The 25,243-nt window shown below is 43.2% G+C and overlaps 1 protein-coding gene across 3 annotated transcripts in view; it reads right to left on the bottom strand.

The window, feature by feature from the left end:
• The window catches only part of LOC138299205 (butyrophilin subfamily 1 member A1-like), a 745,683-nt gene that overhangs the window by 609,262 nt on the left and 111,178 nt on the right, over positions 1–25,243 (bottom strand). For all 3 annotated transcript variants that reach the window (XM_069237316.1, XM_069237318.1, XM_069237319.1), the window contains exon 4: positions 9,957–10,235. In XM_069237316.1, the coding sequence (XP_069093417.1) occupies positions 9,957–10,235 (279 nt within the window). The remainder of the gene's footprint in view (positions 1–9,956; positions 10,236–25,243) is intronic.

The raw sequence follows: 25,243 nt of genomic DNA, 5'->3' as shown, positions 1-25,243 counted from the left end.
CCAAAATCTACAGGCAGGCACTTTGCAAAATACAGCTCTGTTTTCTGTCAAAAATGGGATGTGTCCACGTTGTGCTTTGGGGCATTTCCTGTCGCGGGCGCTAGGCCTACCACACAAGTGAGGTATCATTTTTATCGAGAGACTTGGGGGAACGCTGGGTGGAAGGAAATTTGTGCCTCCTCTCAGATTCCAGAACTTTCTGCCACAGAAATGTGAGGAACATGTGTTTTTTTAGCCAAATTATTAGGTTTGCAAAGGATTCTGGGTAACAGAACCTGGTCAGAGCCCCACAAGTCACCCCATCTTGGATTCCCCTAGGTCTCTAGTTTTCAGAAATGCACAGGTTTGGTAGGTTTCCCTAGGTGCCGGCTGAGCTAGAGGCCAAAATCTACAGGTAGGCACTTTGCAAAATACAGCTGTTTTTTGCAGTAAAAAAATGGGATGTGTCCACGTTGTGCTTTGGGGCATTTCCTGTCTCGGGCGCTAGGCCTCCCACACAAGTGAGGTATCATTTTTATCGGGACACTTGGGGGAAAGCTGGGTGGAAGGAAATTTGTGCCTCCTCTCTGATTCCAGAACTTTCTGCCACAGAAATGTGAGGAACATGTGTTTTTTTAGCCAAATTTTGAGGTTTGCAAAGGATTCTGGGTAACAGAACCTGGTCAGAGCCCCACAAGTCACCCCATCTTGGATTCCCCTAGGTCTCTAGTTTTCAGAAATGCACAGGTTTGGTAGGTTTCCCTAGGTGCCGGCTGAGCTAAAGGCCAAAATCTACAGGTAGGCACTTTGCAAAATACAGCTCTGTTTTCTGTCAAAAAATGGGATGTGTCCACGTTGTGCTTTGGGCCATTTCCTGTTGCGGGCGATAGGCCTACCCACACAGGTGAGGTATCATTTTTATCGGGAGACTTGGGGGAATGCTGGGTGGAAGGAAATTTGTTCCTCCTCTCAGATTCCAGAACTTTCTGCCACAGAAATGTGAGGAACATGTGTTTTTTTAGCCATATTTTGAGGTTTGCAAAGGATTCTGGGTAACAGAACCTGGTCAGAGTCCCACAAGTCACCCCATCTTTGATTCCCCTAGGTCTCTAGTTTTCAGAAATGCACAGGTTTGGTAGGTTTCCCTAGGTGCCGGCTGAGCTAGAGGCCAAAATCTACAGGCAGGCACTTTGCAAAATACAGCTCTGTTTTCTGTCAAAAAATGGGATGTGTCCACGTTGTGCTTTGGGCCATTTCCTGTCGCGGGCGCTAGGCCTACCCACACAAGTGAGGTATCATTTTTATCGGGAGACTTGGGGGAAAGCTGGGTGGAAGGAAATTTGTGCCTCCTCTCAGATTCCAGAACTTTCTGCCACAGAAATGTGAGGAACATGTGTTTTTTTAGCCACATTTTGAGGTTTGCAAAGGATTCTGGGTAACAGAACCTGGTCAGAGCCCCACAAGTCACCCCATCTTGGATTCCCCTAGGTCTCTAGTTTTCAGAAATGCACAGGTTTGGTAGGTTTCCCTAGGTGCCGGCTGAGCTAGAGGCCAAAATCTACAGGCAGGCACTTTGCAAAATACAGCTCTGTTTTCTGTCAAAAAATGGGATGTGTCCACGTTGTGCTTTGGGGCATTTCCTGTCGCGGGCGCTAGGCCTACCCACACAAGTGAGGTATCATTTTTATCGAGAGACTTGGGGGAACGCTGGGTGGAAGGAAATTTGAGCCTCCTCTCAGATTCCAGAACTTTCTGCCACAGAAATGTGAGGAACATGTGTTTTTTTAGCCAAATTGTTAGGTTTGCAAAGGATTCTGGGTAACAGAACCTGGTCAGAGCCCCACAAGTCACCCCATCTTGGATTCCCCTAGGTCTCTAGTTTTCAGAAATGCACAGGTTTGGTAGGTTTCCCTAGGTGCCGGCTGAGCTAGAGGCCAAAATCTACAGGTAGGCACTTTGCAAAATACAGCTGTTTTTTGCAGTAAAAAAATGGGATGTGTCCACGTTGTACTTTGGGGCATTTCCTGTCTCGGGCGCTAGGCCTCCCACACAAGTGAGGTATCATTTTTATCGGGAGACTTGGGGGAAAGCTGGGTGGAAGGAAATTTGTGCCTCCTCTCTGATTCCAGAACTTTCTGCCACAGAAATGTGAGGAACATGTGTTTTTTTTGCCAAATTTTGAGGTTTGCAAAGGATTCTGGGTAACAGAACCTGGTCAGAGCCCCACAAGTCACCCCATCTTGGATTCCCCTAGGTCTCTAGTTTTCAGAAATGCACAGGTTTGGTAGGTTTCCCTAGGTGCCGGCTGAGCTAGAGGCCAAAATCTACAGGTAGGCACTTTGCAAAATACAGCTCTGTTTTCTGTCAAAAAATGGGATGTGTCCACGTTGTGCTTTGGGCCATTTCCTGGTGCGGGCGATAGGCCTACCCACACAGGTGAGGTATCATTTTTATCGGGAGACTTGGGGGAATGCTGGGTGGAAGGAAATTTGTGCCTCCTCTCAGATTCCAGAACTTTCTGCCACAGAAATGTGAGGAACATGTGTTTTTTTAGCCATATTTTGAGGTTTGCAAAGGATTCTGGGTAACAGAACCTGGTCAGAGTCCCACAAGTCACCCCATCTTGGATTCCCCTAGGTCTCTAGTTTTCAGAAATGCACAGGTTTGGTAGGTTTCCCTTGGTGCCGGCTGAGCTAGAGGCCAAAATCTACAGGTAGGCACTTTGCAAAATACAGCTCTGTTTTCTGTCAAAAAATGGGATGTGTCCACGTTGTTCTTTGGGGCATTTCCTGTCGCGGGCGCTAGGCCTACCCACACAAGTGAGGTATCATTTTTATCGGGAGACTGGGGGGAAAGCTGGGTGGAAGGAAATTTGTGCCTCCTCTCAGATTCCAGAACTTTCTGCCACAGAAATGTGAGGAACATGTGTTTTTTTAGCCACATTTTGAGGTTTGCAAAGGATTCTGGGTAACAGAACCTGTTCAGAGCCCCACAAGTCACCCCATCTTGGATTCCCCTAGGTCTCTAGTTTTCAGAAATGCACAGGTTTGGTAGGTTTCCCTAGGTGCCGGCTGAGCTAGAGGCCAAAATCTACAGGTAGGCACTTTGCAAAATACAGCTCTGTTTTTTGTCAAAAAATGGGATGTGTCCACGTTGTGCTTTGGGGCATTTCCTGTCGCGGGCGCTAGGCCTACCCACACAAGTGAGGTATCATTTTTATCGAGAGACTTGGGGGAACGCTGGGTGGAAGGAAATTTGTGCCTCCTCTCAGATTCCAGAACTTTCTGCCACAGAAATGTGAGGAACATGTGTTTTTTTAGCCACATTTTGAGGTTTGCAAAGGATTCTGGGTAACAGAACCTGTTCAGAGCCCCACAAGTCACGCCATCTTGGATTCCCCTAGGTCTCTAGTTTTCAAAAATGCACAGGTTTGGTAGGTTTCCCTAGGTGCCAGCTGAGCTAGAGGCTAAAATCTACAGGTAGGCACTTTGCAAAAAACACCTCTGTTTTCTTTCAAAAAAATGGGATGTGTCCACGTTACGTTTTGGGGCGTTTCCTGTTGCGGGCGCTAGGCCTACCCACACAAGTGAGGTATCATTTGTATCGGGAGACTTGGGGGAACATAGATTAGCAAAACAAGTGTTATTGCCCCTTGTCTTTCTCTACATTTTTTCCTTCCAAATATAGGAGATTGTGTAAAAAAGACATCTATTTGAGAAATGCCCTGTAATTCACATGCTAGTGTGGTCACCCCGGAATTCAGAGATGTGCAAATAACCACTGCTCCTCAACACCTTATCTTGTGCCCTTTTTGGAAATACAAAGGTTTTCTTGATAGCTATTTTTTACTCTTTATATTTCAGCAAATGAATTGCTGTATACCCGGTATAGAATGAAAACGCACTCATCAACCTACAAGCCCTATAAATCCCCGCAACCAGAGGAGTCCAGCAGACGTAACTGTATATTGCTTTCGATAATCTGACATTGCAGGGAAAAGTTACAGAGTAAAACGTAGAGAAAAATTTATGTTTTTTTCACCTCAATTTAAATATTCTTCTTTTTCAGTTGTAATTTTCTATAGGAAACCCTTGTAGGATCTACACAAATGACCCCTTGCTGAATTCAGAATGTTGTCTACTTTTCAGAAATGTTTTGGTTTCTGGGATCCAGCATTGGTTTCATGCCCATTTCTGTCACTGACTGGAAGGAGGCTGAAAGCACCAAAAATTGCAAAAATGGGGTATATCCCAGTAAAATGCCAAAATTGTGTTGAAAAATTGGGTTTTCTGATTCAAGTCTGCCTGTTCCTCAAAGCTGGGTAGCTGCTGAGTTTAGCACCGCAAACCCTTTGTTGATGCCATTTACAGGGGAAAAATCACAAGCCTTCTTCTGCAGCCACTTTTTCCCATTTTTTAAAAAAAAAACGAAATTTTCACTGTATTTTGGCTAATTTCTTGGCCTCCTTCAGGGGAACCCACAAAGTCTGGGTACCTCTAGAATCCCTAGGATGTTGGAACAACAGGACGCAAATTTGGTTTGGTTAGCTTATGTGGAGAAAAAGTTATGAGGGCCTAAGCGCGAACTGCCCCAAATAGGCAAAAAAAGGCCTGGCACAGGAGGGGGAAAAGGCCTGTCAGCGAAGGGGTTAAAAAATGACAATTAAAATAATGCGAACATTACCAAAAACCTTAATTATGTTTTTTTAATCAAATGTGTTTTTCTTTTAGTGACGTGTCTGTGCATTCAAGTGTCTTTGGGGGAAAACACTGTTACTTCAAATCCTCACCGCCATGAACACTGTCTCTTTGGGGTGTACTGTTTGCATTCCTGCCCGGCCCTTCCTTAATTGTCAATGAATCTGACCGGGAAGAGGGCAGAGGGAAGCGACATTGGGAGAATATTTTTTTACTCCTCCCCTGTCATTGTTGCTCGATCCCACTTTCCCCAGTGCACTTTAGCTAGCTCCATCATTGTTTACTCCTCCACATTCTTACGTGGTTTATCTGTCTGTAGCAGTGCTTAACTTGTAAATAAAAACATGCCGGTGCCCCTAGTCCTCCTCTTAAATTTGCAGCTGCGGCAATTAAATGTGCGAACACAGAATACTGAGGCAGCATAGTCCCCATACCACTTTAAATTAAAATACAAAGTAGCAACATTTTCATATTTTGCTGGAGATAAAAAAATGGTTAAATTATGTACAAAATTACTGGAGTTATATGGCAGGAAAACAAAAAATAAATCACACAGCCTAATTTATTGCAAAAATAGACCAATTAACCATTTACATCAGTGGTTCCCAACCTTTTCATTTCTGTGGACCCCCACTTTAACATTAGTGGAACCCAGGGACCCCCACTGAATAATCATTGGAATCCGGCCTGAGCCATTTGTGGAAGCTGGGAACCTAATTTGTCAATATTTGTTAATATCTTTGAACTTTCTAAGCTAGTGCGGACCCCCTGAGAAGGCTTCGCGGACCCCCAGGGGTCCCCGGATCACAGGTTGGGAACCATTGATTTACATTACCAATAGCTCAAAGTCTTACAAATGCAAGACCTAATGAATTGAAAATGCTTGTTGAATATTCCAATCTTTGCTCCACACACCATCACTTTAAGGATTGGCTTAGCTCAGGACATCCACCATCTCTTCTGTTGGTAAATCAATGGGCCTTAGTGCCTTTACCCACAGCTTGAAATCAAACCAGAGCCTGAAAAAAAATCCCTGCAAGGCTAATTGTTCCATCCAAGTGTGTCTTTAGCTCTGCCATTCTCTCGTCGTAAAGAGGTTTTTGACAAAAAAATGGTTCTTGGTCTAGGATGACTCTCGAAGGTGGATTTTCAGGCCCCAATTTACGAAACTGTGCACAACGCAACACTGCATGGCAAATTAACTTTGCATCACACTGCCAGGATGATGTTACCTGCACAAAACTAAGAAAATTGAGCTTTGCACTGTTTGCTTCCAGCATCGATAAACAGCTATACATATATTTGCAGAGTTTTCTATTTATTTATTAAAATGTGAAATGGTCTTTGGACAATTGATTATCTTCCCTTTTCTTCCTTTTTCGTTTCATATGAATTTGGCATTACTAATTTGTTTTTAAACTGATATCTGTTGAGACGTTGTCAATACTACCTAATTCAATTAAGAACACGTGTAAATGTGCATTCCACTATGCATGATGTGCATGGTGTAAGAGCACTTCACATTGTAACAACTTTCTTCTAGGAGCAGCCACACAGCTGATGATGCAACTCCTGATGTCAACCAAACAATGAATCAACACATACCATGTCGTGATGATGGATATATTCTGTTGCTTCTACAAGAAATCACAGAAGCACCAACACAGGAAATAACCAACGGCAGGAATTATGTCTCACTACCAAAAGTACTGGCATGTCTGCTACACCTAAAGTCACAATAACAAATAACCAGGCTGCCAATGTGTCCTGTGAGCAGAAAGGAAAGATCCCGAGTTTTGACAATAGTATAACCGATTTCCAGAACCTTACAGGTGTGGTGATGGAGGAAAGGCTAGTAGCCATTCATGCAGACCTACAAGCCATTCAAATAAACAGTGGTTCTTCAACTACACTGGAGGAAATCACAATAAATATCACCACCTATGTTACAGGCCTTCAGGACAGCACGCCTCTTAGATATTAGGACATACCTAGTGGCATTTGGTTAGGCGTGTGCATAATTTTCTTTATGCAGACATTATTGTGAAGAATGCCACTCACAATGGCAAAACAGATGACCGTCAGGCAAACTAAAGACATTACTGCTTAAATGATCAGGTCCAAGAGGTTGTTGGATCACTGTTCCATAGTGCATGTGCTGGAAGCCATACACACAGACCACCCTTGCTAGGATTCTGTGTCAGTCACAGAGGAACACACAGACCCTCATTAGGACCTTGGCGGTCGGTGCAATAGTGGCGGTAGTCATATTATGAGATTGGCGGTTTGTCAAAAGCCAAACCGCCAATGTTACACACTGACAGCCACAGCGGTAACGACCACCGTGCTGGAGACTACAGTCTCCAGCCCGGCGGCCGTCATTAGGCCGCCCACGGCAATATGACCCCACCCACCACCATGGTTTCTGTGGTGTATGTACCGCCACGAAAACCATGGCGGTAGGCACTATCAGTGCCAGGGAATTCCTTCCCTGGCACTGATAGGGGTCTAATTCCACCCCCCTCTCCAAAGTCCTCTCCACCTCCCATCTTCCAACATAAACACACATACACACACGGCAAAACACAAGCATACACACACGCATACCCATACACACCGACACACACTGACATACATACATGCACACACACATTCACACATCACAACATACACGCACACTCAGATGCATTCATGTGCACGTGCATCACAAAAGCCCCACACCCACATGCATGTTAGCAGACTCAAACACCCACACACACACAAACAACACCCCCCTCTGCTGTTGGAGCACCTGACTTACCTGCTTGCAGAGAGTCCTCCGGCAGGAGACGGGATGCTGCACTATGCCAGCAGCAGCGCCTGCCAGCGGAACACTGCCAGGTCATATCATGTGTCATGATACGGTCCACTGCTTTCTACTGGCGTGGCGCTGCTCCTGGCAGCAGTGGCACCTTACTGCCCTCTGCTGCCATGACCGTAGCCGGAATTCGGTCAGCCTTCTGGCGGAATTCCGGCTACGGTCATATTATAGTGGACGGTAGGTAGCCACGGCAATGGTCTTTTGGAGGCTGTCGCTGTGGCGGAAGGCAGGATTTCCCGCCAATGTTATAATGAGCCCCACAGTGTACTCCATCCTCAGCAAACAACCCACCTCCCAAAACTGGACTGTGCAATGCGCAAACTACAACAACCATGTCAAGGTCAATCTTCTATCATTAAAAAAGGTATACGCATTGGATCTGAATTTGAGTATGCCAAAACAATATTGGTACATATGCTTGTGTCGTGTGTCATAGGCGTCATCAGCTGGAGTAATTGTATTTGCAAAGAATTCTATCTGCCAAGGTCTCAAGGTGTAACTCTCGTCGTTTATGGTAGAGAAGCAGATTAAACATGTTGCCTTGGAAAGCCTCTCTACTCATAGGTTTTGATGGCCATGGAGTCTTGTTTACTTGTAGTCCATGTCCAGACACACTACTTTCAAAGAGTTGACTCATGGCACATTGTCTTACCTTATATGACTCATGAAAACTGCATGAGGATTTGACTAGTTGTGAGGTCCTGAACATTATTGTCAGCACCCATCCATATAATGGACTGTGCTCATTTTCCTCTACACCCTGAACTTCACCTCCTCTGACAAAAATGTTGAGGTAGATTAACATGGGATCTTGTATAATCAACACAGACACATCAGCACAATATCAAATATGTCACATTTCTGCCAAACTCTACATACTCCCCTACATTTTACACTTGAACCAAGCATACTCCCACATCATCATATTGCCACTAAGCTGGCTGGCTCTCAGGTTACAACTGAGCATTTACAATGAATGAAGAGTAAATTTGGTCCTAATTTCCTCTATGAGATAAGTGACTCCAGACAAGGACTTATGCATAGCACAAGAGGTTTTGTAACTGGGGACTTCGAGGAGAAGATTTTTTTTGTTGCTGAGGTCCCTCATGCCACTGGGTAACTTGAGTAGATTAGAGTGGTAAGGAAGACAACCTGAGTGGGTGGCTTTGTAGGGCAGATAAACCAAATTTAAGTTTGATTCTAGCCGTGATAGGAAGCTATTGTTGCTCAACCAGCAGCGGGTAAGAGTAGAGGGCCCGTCCCCCACCTTTTTTCTAAATATAGAGAGTGTCTGTCAGGCTCATCAAAGGCCAGCCCAACAGACACTCTGTATGTTCATATGAGGCAGCTTAGCAATGTACATGAGCTAAGTGTGCAGGGGCCTGGCTACCCTGAGGGCTTGACCTCCTCAGCCTGGAAAAGCACTTGGAGATCCTTCTCCTCATGATGACAGGAATGTCACTAATAGCCTTGGGCCTCGGTGCTTTCATTTTAAGCACTAAAATGGCCAGGTCTGACTGTCTATTATGACATCTTGTCATAGGGGGCTGGGGGGTCAGCAGTCTCACTGATTCAATCCCACTCTGTGACGAGATATGGACTGCTGCATCACCTCATTGGCTGACCCATAATAAGATCAACCAATGAAACGAGGCAGCAATCCCAATTGTCAGGAACCACCATAGCCCAGTAAGTGTTACTTTGTTATGTTTGGTGCATGTGTGCGTGTGTGTGTATGTATGAATGTATGTGTATCTGTAAGTGCTTTGAATGGGTGTGTTTGAGTGTGACTGCATGGGCATGAGTCAGTAAGCGTGTCTGTGAGCCTAGGCCACCCTCCTCGCTCGAATTACAGACTGCCACTGAGATTGTCTTAGACAAATATAGAAGTCTGGTGTGTGGTATGCAAGACAGATCAATTACATCACCTCTCACTACATCACAACGCTGACCCTAAGATTGGCTAGTCCTAATCTTTTAGTGGCCATTACGTCTTTATATGTGGCCTTCCGATTCAGGTCTTTTCATCTTCTATACCTGCTTCACTGGAACTCTGCCACCACAAAGTGGCACAACCCTTCTCTTCCACAATTTCAGAAAAAAGTTAAGTTCAACCCCTCTCACCACACACTGCTGTAAATATATACTGGATGTCTTAATAGTAATAGATGTATTTCTGGAATGTTTGTCTGTCTGTCCTTTCCTACGATATCCAGGCAATACGGCCTGAACCTATATTTCAAATTTTCTCTGTAGCTCAAGGTGTGCCTTCTGACCATTACATCTATGTACTGTCATTAGTACTCTGATAAACGTTTCTGATTGAAATGTTATGGTTGTTACTACTCCTAAATAAACATAATAAATAAATATACAAATGTTGTACTTTCACAACACATGTAGGTTGGTCAGGTTCTCACCTGTTATATGGACTGTTGACTGTTTCCATTGACTCAGTATGGGGTTTCGGATGCAGCAGGACAATGTGAAAGGATGACCACTGAAGATATAAGTTGCCTTAACGTGAAACTGTAATCTGCTATCCAGAGCCTTCACTTCAATGGATGAGGATATGTTATTCATATTGTCATCTTCCCATTTTGCTTCTGGCTCAGGATACCACCCTGAAGACTCACACACAACTGCAATTCCTCCATTTTGTAAGTCTTCCAAATAGATGTGCGGCTTAGAGCCCAGAGCTAGAAATACATAAAAAAACATATGGAAGGTTAGGTGTGAACTTCGTACTCCCCTGTTAGAAGACTGAGATGATAGGGGGAAAGGATGAATGTACTTAAAAGGGTACTCAAGTCATGGTTGCTGTGCATATACCAATGTGTATTGGGAGAGTGTTATCAAATGAAGCAGTGCAATAATTCCCTGGTGTGCATTAGTGAACTGCACATTGTCCCACCCCCAATTAAAAGTGGATTTTTATTTTTCACAAGCTAAGCTACCCACTTCTGTTATCAAGACATACTGTAAAATATGTCACATGTTTTAGTGCCAGGCCCCAGACAGGCAATGTTCTATCCCCGGACCTCCTTAATTCTCCAATAGTAATGTGAACCCAGGTTTCCTATATTCAGTCCTGATTAATTTGCCACAATATTTTCCATTATTCGTGCACAAAACCACTGTCAAGCCAAAAGTTGGAATCAAAATCAGAAGGAAATTGCAACTTGGATGCAGATTAAATACATTCAGACTGTAAATAAAAACAAAATCCAAATTTTTAGACCTCTGGGTAAAATGAGGCTGAAAATTATTATGAAAAAATATGCCATCTTTGAACTTTGCATAGCTTCAGTAATTATTTTCAAATACTTATAATACAGTTTCTTTGTAAAGTATGTTTCTATCAATAAATATGCTTCCATCAGAGACTGTTGGTAATTATTTCTAGTAACTAAAAAACACACCATGTGAATATTGGATTTAGAGGCTGATTTACTTTGCAAGACTGGGAGGTCGTGTTAGACTGTCTACATCATGAGCAACTCCTGCTGCCACAAGTACTGAAGGCCTTGGGCTTCACTGATAATCCCATGGAAAAGCAAACAACATTTTACTCAGGAGTGCAAAACATCTTGGCAAGAATCAACTATATTCCTGATGCATAGTTTTCACAGAGGCGATGCGTAAGGGCATGGGGCCTCTCAGATCTCCCCTCTATGTGGGTAGAGCTGAGAAGTGGAGAAAATGAAACAGGAGAAGGATGATATATAGATTCTGGTTACCTTAAAAATATGGAAATTATGGATAAATTGTGCAAAGCAACTGATCAATATTTTGCTCAGAAAGTGGGGACAGTTAAGGGGGCAGGTAATAGCGCTCATTGCAGGAGAAAAGAAAAATAAAATAACTAAAACAGATGCAATCCATAAAGGAAGAGATTCTGGGATGAGAGAAGGGTTTTTGCTCCATACAGAGCCAGGAGATGGGGCATCTTCTCTGCCTTAAACAGCAGGAATATTGGAGCATTGCTGAGGAGGATTCAAGGACGAGCTTCCTGGCTTTGTAATGAAGTCTATATAAAGTAGACAATGAATCCCACCATCTGGTGGCCCTACTTTGGATACAAAGTAAAACAGAGACTGAGAGGGTCATTCTGACCCTGGCGGCCGGTGGCCGCCAGGGCCACCGACCACGGGAGCACCGCCAACAGGCTGGCGGTGCTCCAACGAGCATTCTGACCGCGGCGGTTCAGCCGCGGTCAGAAGCGGAAAGTCAGCGGTCTCCCTCTGACTTTCCGCTGCTCGTGTGAATCCTCCATGGCTGCGGAGCGCGCTCCGCAGCCATGAGGATTCCGACCCCCCCTACCGCCATCCTGTTCATGGCGGGAAAGCCGCCATGAACAGGATGGCGGTAGGGGGGGTCGCGGGGCCCCTGGGGGCCCCTGCCGTGCCCATGCCAATGGCATGGGCACGGCAGGGGCCCCCGTAAGAGGGCCCCGCAAAGTATTTCAGTGTCTGCCTTGCAGACACTGAAATACGCGACGGGTGCCACTGCACCCGTCGCACCTTCCCACTCCGCCGGCTCGATTACGAGCCGGCATCCTCGTGGGAAGGTCGTTTTCCCCTGGGCTGGCGGGGGGTTTTTCAGCAACCGCCCGCCGGCCCAGGGGAAAACTTGTAATACCCGCCGCGGTCTTTTGACCGCGGCGCGATATTTTGGAGGGCGGCATCCTGGCGGGCGGCCTCCGCCGCCCGCCAGGGTCATAATGAGGCCCTGAGTTTCCAAACTGAAGTCACCCTCATGGCAGATGATACTGGGTAATAAAAAAGTAGCAGAGGCATTTCTAGATTACTTCAGAAAGTTATATAGGCCAGCTATGACACAGATTTCAGAAGAGGTAGTGGATATCTTCAAAGATGATAAACTACCACACCTCTCAACTGAAGTTAGCCAAATACTAGAAGCCCCAGTATCAGTTGAGGAAAATCAATACAGCAGTTGGGAATGCAATAATGCAAAGTCGGGGCGCAGAAAGGTCTAACCCTGGAGTTGTGTAAAAGTCTGGCCAATAAACAGATAATCCACATGCTACATATATTTGAGGATGCGTTAAGTATGGACCAGCTACCATGCAACCAATATTTAGCCAACACAGTGATAATATTGATGGAACCAAAGCCACATGATGACTGTGCTTCATACAGGGCTATCTCGTCAGTTAATGTGGAGGCTAAGATCCTCAGAAAAGTCCTAGAATCCAGATTGCAGCGCTTTATATTGACTTTGGCCCTTCCTCGCCCAATCAGATTGTAAGCTAAATAGGGGCAAAACAATCTCTGGAGACTATCTGGGTGTATGAACTGCAGTAAAAAAGTCCACTGGCGATGTCCTTAGATACAACTATGGCTTTTGACACCCTGGAATGACTTTTATGTTTGAAGTGTTGAAAATGATGGGTTTTGGCCCCAACTACAGGCTTCTACGTCCAACCATTGGCTAAGGTACCGGTCAATGGGGCTGTGTCTAGCCCAGTTCACCTAGGCAGGGGTATGAGGCAGGGATGTCCCTGTCACCTGTTGGTGTTAGCTTTGGACCACTTGGATACATTGATTATAGAAAGATCCCCTGGTTTGAAGGTAGCATTGGGAAGACACATGGGATAAAGAATCTCACTTTATTCAGATGATATACTGCTATATTTGGCTCAGCCCAGGCTGACAATTGATAGGCAACTACACATTTTCTGACATTTGGTGAAATACTGTGGATACAGAATAAAGTGGGGCAATTCCAGACCTACAAAAAGGCTGCCAGATATAGATAGAACTACATGGCTTCTGCTACAGCAGTATCTATATTACTGGATATAGAAATGATTTCTTTGACCACAACCTCACTATTGGATACATTTAGGGGCAATGTTGGACATTGGAGGACTCTACCATCCTAGTTACTTAGCAGGGCTGCTAATTTAAAATGATTTATTTGGCAAAGTTCTTATAAGTCCTTCAAATCTCCCCCATACAGGGTCCCAAACAGTTGTTTCCACACACCGAGGGAGCTGACATTTGGTTGGTGCTGTGGAATGGTGTGGCCCTTCTGGAAGCACTTAGCAAGCTGATAAGAGGGATACATGATGGAGGTATAGCACTGCTGGATATTAAAAAATACTACTGAGCCACACAGCTGGCAACAATCAATGACTGGTTATATACAACATAGGATGAGCCTGCAGTCAGTATTCATAGGCATGTTAGGGGTAACAGGGACTATCCAGCAGTGCTTTACAGGCATAGAATAGCTGCTGGCTTACGGATAATATATCAAAAAATGTTTTGGATTCACCGCACCGCTGAACTACCAGCCGAAGCATTTAACCTGATTAAATCAGGGCTGCAGATCCTCAACTTTAACATAAGACCACACCAACAAGTTCTTAAAAAGGACTTTAAACACATGGGTCATTTTCATGGAACGATCTAAGACCTTCCAGAAGCCATTAGATGGCAAAGTAAAAAAGTGGTATTATTAACAACACACCAGGTCTACATGAGATGGAAGGAAAATTGGTATAGTTTTATTTTTAACACGACTAGGATGTGTCTGAATACAATTAAATAGGGGTGAGTACGTCTTCAAATTGGTTTATTTTCTAAATTAATTATGTAAATTTTGTTTCTATCTCTTGAGAAGTCGACTAACTACCACATAAAGAAGTAGGGACCTCATGTTAAATATGGATTTGATAATATAACCATACAATATGTTGTACTGTTGAATTAATAGATGCTGACCAGATGGAGGGCAAAGTACTGATACATGCTTTCAGTATTGTATTCTAGGTGCTTCCTATTTTTATATTATGTCCTGATGATGACCCGCCTGAATTAATTTTTTTGATTAGGGTCAAAACGTCTACATTGTATTAGAAATTGTGGATTGACTTTGACAAATTCAGCAGGCTCAGAGTGCCTATGGTTATAGGTGCTTATTTGAGACCTGATACTTTTAACCACAGTTTGGTTTTAGTTTTCATGTAAATAGCACTGCACCACTTATGCTAACACATAATTCACTCACACTGCACTATTATACAGGAACACCTCGATAACTTTACTTTCAATTTTTGAACTTAAGTTTCCAATAAATGTGATATATTACTCACAAACCTCATTGGTACAGAACGTTCTTTATTGTACAACCACTGTCGTGGAGGTTAATTCATATCCTTCTCCCAGAGGGACCAAAATATTTTTTTATATACTATTCACTTACCCAGGTCCCATGGTACTGGGTTGCCTAATTTTTTTAAAATAATGACTTACAGATACACACACAGCAGTGATTTTTACCTGGAGGGAATGCCCCAAAATGCCTATAGTGGGATATAGTTCAGATGAGACACGCCCTATGGCACGGTGTTTTGCTTGCTGAGGTAGGCAGATGCTCAACAGATTAAACTGTATAAGTATTAGAAAATATGGGTGGATGACAAATTGATCCAATTCAGTGACATTCCGAAGCAATATCAAATCTGAGGTACTGAAGCCTTTAGATATAATTCAGCTCTGACACGCCTTCATAAGCCACTTCAAAAAGGGTTTGTCAATCTGTTACTCGTGCCCACTAGAAGACACAGTGCTGAATAACCCAGTCAGGAACAAAAGCAGTCTCACTGAACTATAAACAAATATTTATTAACTCCCCTTGTACCCTTCAGAAATTGAAGAAAAGCTGGGAAGGGGAAGACTGGTGCTAGAGGAAGAGGAATGGGGGGAGGCACTGAGAGCCGTCCTTGAAGTGGTGATAAGACCATGTTTTAGATGGTGCGACTGTGTATTTTGTATGGATCATACTACTCCAGCAATGTCCAGAATAACACTGGAAGGACTGACTACGATCATTGTATAAGGGGATGTGGCTAGGTCGGTTTATTCTTCCATATCCTTTCCCAGAATGCAAAGTTGGGGAGAAATAGATGAATGCTTGTTAGTGGCAGCTGGGATCCGAATTCAAAGCTCTGCAAAACTATCTATCCTGAATATCAAGGGGGAGTCCTAAAGTATAACAAATGATGAATGGCCCTGGGTTGGGAGTAGCAAAAAAACATCGCAAAGTTTTGGGGCAACGGTGGGCTTCCTGTCCTAAGCTATTGTAAAGAAGGCATGAACTGATTCATGCTGGCAGAGCATCAGATCTTTAAAGGCAGAGCTTGCATTTTGAAATGGACAAAGATTTGCAGGGCATGGCAGCCATATAGAGGGTGGCTCTTGGCAGAGTAGGAACTGCCCACGATACAGCTAATATGAAGGGAAATGATTAGTGGCATACACCTGTGTTGGTAAGACAGGCATGAGCATACAGTACTTACATGCAAATGTACATTGTTGGCCATTGCCAATGGCTGCCACTGTTTGGTGAAATGTTTTGTTTGTTTGTTCTTGGAAATCAAAAACAATTAAACAAAAACATAATGAGCAACTAATAAGCAGGGTTCATACACATTTTAAGACTACACCAATCACAACAAAATACTGCAGGGATAAGGTAAATGCTAAGAAGTGACATTATCTTTTATTTGCTTTATTATAAAACACCAAAAAACAAGCTAATGTATTTGCAACGTAGGATAAAAAGTGACATAGTGGGCCATTAAGAAGTTGTTAATAGATTGATATCTCAGACTCAGCTTCTAAATTGCTTTTGTTGGCACAGTGCTTCAATAATTTATCAAAGGGCCAATTGGCAGGACAAGGGCCGCTTGAGTCCTAAAAGATGAGGGGTCAATGCAAAAAATAAAACCTATGCAGCACAACAATTAAGGTCCAAACAATGAAGGTTTTATTCAAAAATTAATTATGAGTACAATAAATAATAAGGACAATTTATTAATCAATTCATATCATCATCAATATATATCACATCAAAAGAAGAGAGTCAGTGTAGAGTCAAATAACAGACTGTCTTAGGGTCTGCCTCAAAGGAAAGCAAGGAGAAGCCTGGCATACATCCCAAAAGTATCTCATTTTATAGGTTTGGAGGAGTAGAAGACCACGCTCTTTGCATAGTGTGAAGCTGCACCATGGGCCAAACTAATAAAGTTACATGACAGAAAGCAATCAACACTGCAGAAACTGTAATATGTAAAACAGGTTATCCTAAGGTCTACTGACTCCTTTAATCTACCTAAAAGGGGTAATAATATTGCACTAATTGCACTAATGAACAATAAAGGAATTTTAAATGAATAAGAGCACAGATGAAGCAGTAGACAGCATCAACCTAGTACACTGCAACATTATGCAAGTATCTCTAGCATAGCTTCTTTCTAAGCACAAGATAGATACAATTCTAAAAGCTTCACCACAAAATGAATTTGATTTTGTTCTATTTTATGAACACTAAAGCACTTTAGTGTTGTGCTAACTTAGACACACACAAATAAGCATTAAACCTTCCAATTTAAATCATCACAAAAGACATTACACCAGTGGTTTCCCTACCTTTTAATTTATGTGGATCCCCAGTCTATCAAGACTGGAACCCGGGGACCCCCATTGAATAATTATTAGATTTTGGGGACCCCTCTGAATCCCCAGTGGCTCCTCGTCAGGCCAGGTAGCGAGCCGATGACAATGGCTTGACACAGCTCGATGCCTCTGTCAACTCCTTGAAGTCTCATTGATGAAGAAAAGCTCTAGAGCTTCAGCGGGGCAAACCTGGACTTCCGGTTGGGTCGCTATATGGAACTTATTACAATAATTTCTCCAATCTTCCCCCAAACTTCTGGATCTTCTTCCAGAAGTTCTCCTTTGGGTCTCTAAGGGTGCACAACACAAATCTAAGAGACTACAAACTATGAAATGGTCCTTGGGATGTTGGGAATTTTCCCAGAATGCACCTGGCAAATTCCTTCAAAGGCCACTGGAGGCTGTTCAACTAGGTTCATCTTGATGGAGATGGTGCAGGTGGAGCTCTGTTAACCTGTTACTGTCAGGGAGTCCACTCCTTCACTTCTTGAAGCACAGAAAAGTCCTTAGGGCAGTCAACCAGAGTGCAGTCCTTTGGGGTGAAGTCCAGGGTCCCAGCAGGGCAGTCCTTCTTCTCTTTGTAGTTTAAACCAGGGATCTGAGTTGCTGGGCAACTCACCCATATTTACTGAGTGTTCTTGGGTGACACCCAGAGGTATGACAGCTTTTTCCAAAGTGTGGCATATTCTTGTCCCAGAAAGCAATATTCTTCGAAAATCTAAAATGGAGAAATTCTCTCCTGGAGTTTAAGATCTGACTAAGCCATTCCATGGGTGTGGCTACATTCCCCTAACACTCCCCTCCCAGCCCCTGTGCTAATCTAATTGCTGGGGCTCCAATCAAGCTGGGGTGAAAGGAAGCGGGGTGACCCGGTGTCCTGCCCTGTCATTCCCTCTTTAAAGACGAGTATGGCTAGCCAGCCCCCTTCCTGTTATTTGCTCTGCAGTCTGCAGATCTCCACCCACCAGATTCCCCTTTGTCTTGATGCAGGCCACTTCACACTTCAATAAGAGAGCTTGGCACAGCCTGGCAGAGGCTGGCCAATCAGAGAAGAGCTGCTGGAAGGCTGGCTTTTGATTAATCATAAAAGCACATTCTATAACTTCTTTTTTGTGATAGATAATCTAACAGTGGCAAGTTGCTGGATTGATTTTAACTTTCATTATGAGCCTTTGAATTATATTTTAGCCCATTTCTATCAGTAGTTATATTTTAATAAAGTATCCCCAGGTTAGCCTATGGGGCCAATGTACTACAAAGGGAAAAAACAGAATTGGCAGTTTTACCCTCACTATTGCATATAAAACATATTTTATAATGTTCCTGCTTGTACCTACAGGCACCCTACCCTTGAGGCACCTAGGGGAGATGTTAGGGGTGACACATGTAAAAATAAGGTAGTTTAAGACTTTGGAAATAGTTTTATTCCATATCGAATTTGCATATAGTGTACTTTGAAAAGCAGCCTGCAAAGCATGGCTGCCTTTAAAATGACAGCAACCACCACAGCAGTGCACACTTAAGTGCATAACATCTACTGGACCTCTAAACCTACATGCCCTATCATATACTAGGGCCTTACAGGTAAGTTGTCATGCCAATTGTAATTACGCCTAATTACCATATACCCTTTAATCAGAGCACTGGTCCTGGGTCTGGTTACCAGAGTCCAGGGCACAGTCACAGTCAGAAACCACCAGTATCACTCAAAAACTGTGGGTGATCAGGGCAAAAAGGAATACTTTCTCACACATACCGTATACCAACCCCACCACCTATCTGTGCCAAATCCACCACTGCATGCTTCATTACCTATTGCATTTTGGCTTCGATACTGGTTCCAGATACGTAACTTGATTGGTTAACCACAACTTTCTTCAACCCTCATCATAACATGTTATTGATACCACTGTCTCTTGTACACATGACCGTAAGAGCTTTCTTCAATACCCTGCCCTTTACAGAATCTAAATACCTGTGTGTATATATTTATTACTATGTGTACTTTAATGCTATAATGGAATTGTGTTGTTATTCTCTAATTATTTAAAGATTTTTCTATAGCTGGAGGGATTTGGGGGCTTTACCCACTTGGGAATGTATACAACACACCACAGACTCCTGTTATTCACCCTAAAGTGGGCAAATAGTGATTTCAGATTGCACAGGAAAGGTGCCTACACTCAATGTATAGACAGTTAAAGCTGCATGTTGCCGAGACCTAAAAATGGGACAGGAGACTATTGCCTCCACATAGATTGTTGCACAAGAATACATTATGGTCCAGGAGGAGAATTAAGTCAACCGCTTTGCTCTATTCCTGAATTGGATCAGGGTTATCTGTTGAACCCCTCCCTTTTAATGTTTAATTGAACTGCCCTTAGAAATCAGCTTATCAGTTCTGATGCTCCAAAGACTGATAAGCAGAACATATGCATTTATACACAATACCCACCTCACATCAGGAACCTCAAATGCACTTCAGAGTTTTTGAAAAATAATATGTAAATTCTTGAGTGGGAAGTATTGCCTATCTGTATGTACATTGTATCAATCCAGTTCTATAAATATTCTATCTCCAGAAATGGTAGCTATCTTTAAAGGTGTTGTTATGTTTCATGTATTAGTTTTACAATGCAGCCTCGCACTGCAGAATGTGTCATGTAGGATTCGAGAACGGAGGATCTCAGCAGTTGCGGAGAGTCTCCCTCCAGGTCAGATCAGAAATAAATCCATCTACCTACCTGCTTGCTTCTTGCAGATAATTTCACTGGAGACGAGGGGCGATGACCGGGAGGAGAGACTATCTTTTCTTTGTTGCTGGGGACACCGGTTTTCAGACGGCTTTCCTACACTCGTTGCGCTCACTGCTCGGGGAGCGTTTTGCCTGTCTTGGCGTCCGGCTTGAAGATACAGAGGAGCTCCACCCTTGAGAGCACTGTTTTGGTTGGTGAGTCTTTTTTTTGTCTAGACAGCATTTACATCGTAGTGGGCCTGACGTTTCTCAACGTAATCACGCTTGAGCTAGTGATGATTTTGGTTGCCTAGCAACGATCGCGTACGGCGATCCTTCCTAGAAAAGTAAGACGTCTCTTCGGTTTATTTTGGCTGTTGCTTGGTAACGATATTATACAGCGACTTTACGTTGGATGCCTGCAAATTTCAGCTGATTTCTGCTACTACTACAAAATACTAAGGACAAATACATAGGTATTGTGTTTGCTATCTGTTTGGCACCAGTTTATTTGTGAAGTACTCTGCTCCTCAGTTGATCTAATTACAAAGCAAATTATTTTGTCATTTATTTCATCTACTATACAATGGAAGGGTTTGCAGCTCCTGCTATTTTTTAACACTCCTGGCGAACCAATAACACCCTGGGAAGACTGGAAAGAAGGCTTCGAAGCTTATGTTTTGGCTGTGGGTGGTGATATCTTTACAGCATCTAGGAAATTAGTCATGCTCAAACATTGTTTGGGAGCATAGGGAAGGCGTATATTAAAGCATTTGCCTGATCCGGACAATGAGGAAGATCAAGACATTGATGAGTACAAAATGGCGATGGAACAATTGGATGCGAAATTTGCTAAAAAAAAAAACAAATGTGGTAGTGGAACGATTTACATTTCTGAGAAGGTGTCAATTACCAGGTGAATCGGTAGAAAGTTATGTTGTCGGTTTAAGAGCTTTAGCATCCTCTTCTGATTTGATTCTGAAATGTTAAGAGACCAGTTGCTTTTAAAGGTACATGACAAGAAGATATAGGAGAAGTTATTGAATAAGGAAGACTTGACTCTACAGAAGGCAATAGACACAATAATAAGGTTGGAAATAACAAATGAGAGTTTAAAAGAACTGTCAACCTCAACTGGAACAGTGGATTCTGTCAATATAGATAGTCCTAAACTTAAGAAGATGGGGCCACCCAGCACTTTGGTGAAATCTGAAGGAATAAATGACTTAGGGCCAGATGTAGCAAAGGATTTGCGCGTCGCAAACGGCGAAAATCGCCGTTTACGAGCCGCAAATGCCTCTTTTCTATGCAGAAATGCATATTGCGAGTCGGGACTGACTCGCAATATGCATTTCGGAATCGCAAATAGGAAGGGGTGTTCCCTTCCTATTTGCGATTCGGAGTGGCATGCAATACCATTTGCGACCGCATATGCGGTCGCAAATGGTATCGCAGTTACCATCCACTTCAAGTGGATGGTAACCCACTCGCAAATTGGAAGGGGTCCCCATGGGACCCCTTCCCCTTTGCGAATGGACCCAAAACAATTTTTTCAGGGCAGGTAGTGGTCCAAGGGACCACTACCTGCCCTGAAAAAATACCGAAATTAAAGTTTTTTTTTATTTTTTTAAGCGCAGCTCGTTTTCCTTTAAGGAAAACGGGCTACACTTAAAAAAAAAAAAACAGCTCTATTGATAAAGCAGTCACCAACATGGAGGTCTGCTGACGACAGCAGGCCTCCATGTTTGCGAGTGCCTAGACTCGCTATGGGGCCGCAATTTGCGACCCACCTCATTAATATTAATGAGGTGGGTCATTGCGACCCCATAGCGACTCGCAGACGGTGTCTGAGACACCGTACTGCATATCAATTTGCGAGTTGCAAATTGCGAGTCGCAGGGACTCGCAATTTGCAAGTCGCAAATTGGCATTTTCCTACATCTGGCCCTTAGTTTATTTTAAGTGTGGACTCAGGGGGCACATTGCAATTGATTCATGTTGTCCTGCAATTGGTCAGGTTTGCAGGAGGTGTAAATCCCACAAAATCAGACCTTTTGCTAGGGTATGCAAGGGAAGACAAATGGCTGTAAAGAAGGGTAAAGGAGTGATCAGCTCAGTTGGGTGTGACAACAACGATGATGGTTGTCAACAATTTTTATTGCAAGTTGTGGATGTTGGAAGTGGAAGTGCGTGTGGACCCTACTGTGTTATCAATATGGATGGGGTTGAGATGAAGGTCATGGCTGATTCAGGGGCACGATACACCCTGATTGGGAAGGAGAACTTGTCAAAATTTCCAGAGCATGATATCAAACCTCCAGATGTGCGTTTAGTGGCATATGGGAACAAGCCCATAGAACTAGTGGGGTGCATGGAGGCCATGTTAGAGTTTCAAGGGGTGGCAGTATCTTCTAAGGTGTATTTTGTGGAAGAAGGTACCAATCTTCTAGGTTGGCCACAGCAAAAAGACCTTGGTATTAGGCTAGATCCAAATAATCCTGATCAAGTACTGGGTGCAGGTACTAACGTGAGCAATGTGCAGAATGTCAATTTTGTAGAGGAATTTCCGCAAGTGTTCAGGAAGGGATCAGGAAGACTGAAGGGATTCATGCACAATATCATTTTGAAGCAAAATGCTGTTCCCAAAGCTCATAAGCCACGTTCCGTTCCTAAGGTGTTGAGGGAACGGTTGCATCAAAAGTTAACAAGGTTATGCGAGCAGGATGTGATTGAAGAGATTGAGGCATTAGAATGGTTGGCTCCGGTGGTGATTGCGAAGAAGAGTAATGGGGATATACGAATATATGTGGACCTTCGAGATTTGAACGCAGAAATCTGGGTGGATAGACATCCTTTGCCAAATATTGGAGAAATGTTGTCTAAAGTGAAGGGGGCTAGTGTATTTTCTACATTAGATTTGTCGTCTGCTTACCACCAGATAATGTTGCATCCAGAGTCTCGTGCACTGAAGTCTTTCATCACACCAGAGGGAGCTTACAAATTTAAGCGCATGCCTTTCGGTCTGGCGTCGGCTGTTTTTAAAAGGGCCATGCATCATTTGCTGGAAGATATTCCACACGTCACGTATTTTCAGGATGACATTTTGGTGTTTGGGAGTGATCAAGCTAAGCATGATTGTTTGATGAGGACAGTTCTTGGTGTTTTGAAGGAGAGTGGTTTGACTATCAGACTGGAGAAGTGCAAGATGAGTGTATCTGGTGTAGAATATTTGGGTGATTGGATAAACCAGGAGGGTATTACCCCAAAATAAAATTTATTGGCAGAGGTTGAAAATGTGCCTTCGCCAGTCAACAGAGACCAACTTAGATCTTTTTTTGGGTCTAGCGGAGTATTATTCAAAGTTCATTACAATGTTTGCGGAAACTACGGACATAAGGAAGTTATTATGCTTAAAAGAACGTTTTGTGTGGTGCAATGAGTGTGATTCAGAGTTTGGGATGTTGAAGAAACAAATAGCTTCTGCACCTGCTCTCAAACCTTTGGCACTGGAGATCATACCATCATCAACACCGACGCTAGCTCTGTAGGTCTTGGTGCAGTGTTGTTGCAAGTCAGAGAAGGTAAAGAGGTAAGTACTGCTTATGCCTCCATGCCTTTAAGAGAAGCAGAGAAAAATTATTCAACTATTGAAAAAGAAGCTCTGGCGTGTTGGTGGGGTGTGAACTACTTTCGGAAGTACGTGTGGGGAATGACCTTTGTAATAAGAAGGGATCACAGACCATTGATTGAAGTGTTTTCAACTAAGAGTGCTGGTAGGGCTACTCCTAGGATTGCTGGATGGGTGGCAAGAATGTTAGAGTACAATTATGTGTTGGAGTATGTACAAGGAAAGATGAATGTGTTGGTGGATTGTTTGTCTAGACTGCCAGTTAAGAGTGAAGTGAAAGAAGTTGAAGAACCTGAGGAACCTATAGCTGTTGTTGAAATTGATGTGGGAAGTTTAATAGAGGGTAGGATTTCCCATGATGAATAGGTAAATGAAGTGCAAAGGGATGTTGTTTTGCAGGGAGTAATGAAATACATTCAAAACGGTTGGCCGCCAAATGGAGGTGCTTCAATTGAAGCTGAATATTTCTATCAGGTAAATATAGAATTATTCGTGGAAGGAAGTGTAGTACTGAGAGGAGAACTTTTAGTTGCTCCTGTTGTTTTGTGTGAACATGTGTTGAAGCTTGCTCATGAGGGACATTTGGGGGTGAGTGCGACTAAGAGATGCATTAGATCAGAATATTGGTGGCCTGGCATAGATAGAGATGTGCAACATCATATCAGGGAATGTATTTGTTTTTGTGTTTGTATTTTAGTATTTATAAAGCGCATTCCGGAAGTGGCATCGAAGCGCTGGAACAAGAACAGTAAGCATCAAAGAAAAAAATCTGGAGGCCAAAAAAGAAATGATTGGGGGAAAAGACAGGTTTTTACCAGCCTCCTGAAGGTCAAGAAATGTTGTTCTTTCCTTATATTCAAAGGAAGTGAATTCCAGTATTTAGCCGCAGCCACCGTAAAGGCTTTGGCCGATATTTATACTTTTTTAGCGCCGCATTTGAGTTGGTTTTTTTTACGCAAAATCGAAGCAAACTTACAAAATACCATTGTATTTTCTAAGTTTGCGCCGATTTTGCGTAAAAAAACGACGCAAATGCGGCGCTAAAAAAGTATAAATATGGGCCTTTATCTCCACATCTAGCTCTTTGAGTGCGAAAAACATGCATCAAATGAGCTTCTTTTGACCTTTTGAGTTGTAGATTCAGCATATACCAGCCTAACCTTGAAGACAGATAGTCCGCTCCACCTCCATGTACAGACTTAAAAGTTAGACATAGAGTTTTGAATATAATCCGCTTTGTGACTGGGAACCAATGCAGATGTTTCAAGCTATTGCTAGCAGAAGCCGAGCCAGGGAGGTCCAAAATAAAGCGGGCCACATTGTTTTGGATCAGCTAAAGTTTCCTAAATGATGATTTATCCAAATCGAGTAGCAATGAATTGCAATAATCTAATCAAGAAATTACGAAAGCCAAGACAACTGCAATTCTCTCCTCCATTTGCAAATAAGGGAACATATTCTTCAGTGTTTTCAGCGTCCAGAAACTTGTTTTAATAATGGAGGTCACTTGGGGTTTGAAGGAAAGATAATTATCGAAAATGACTCCCAGGTTTCTGGTGGCAGCAATAGGAGCGGGAAGGTTGCCACACTCTGATGACCACCAGCAAGAATTCCACAGCTCTTTGCTGGAACTGAAACACAAGATTTCCGTTTTGTCACCATTCAACTTTAACCAGTTCTGGCCCATCAAGTTGTTGATCTCTTGCATGCAATTGTGAAACTGATCAGCTACTTCCTCCCAATTTGTTTTAGAAACAGGGATGATCAATTGCGTACCATCAGCATATGAAGTGGGCATGAAACCATACGAACAAATCAGTCTGGTTAATGGAGCGACATAAAGATTGAATAAGGTAG

This window comes from Pleurodeles waltl, chromosome 6 (assembly GCF_031143425.1).
Source record: "Pleurodeles waltl isolate 20211129_DDA chromosome 6, aPleWal1.hap1.20221129, whole genome shotgun sequence".
Taxonomy (NCBI): domain Eukaryota; kingdom Metazoa; phylum Chordata; class Amphibia; order Caudata; family Salamandridae; genus Pleurodeles; species Pleurodeles waltl.
The sequence above is the reverse complement of the archived record's forward strand: the minus strand, read 5'-3'. Positions and strand labels throughout refer to the sequence as shown.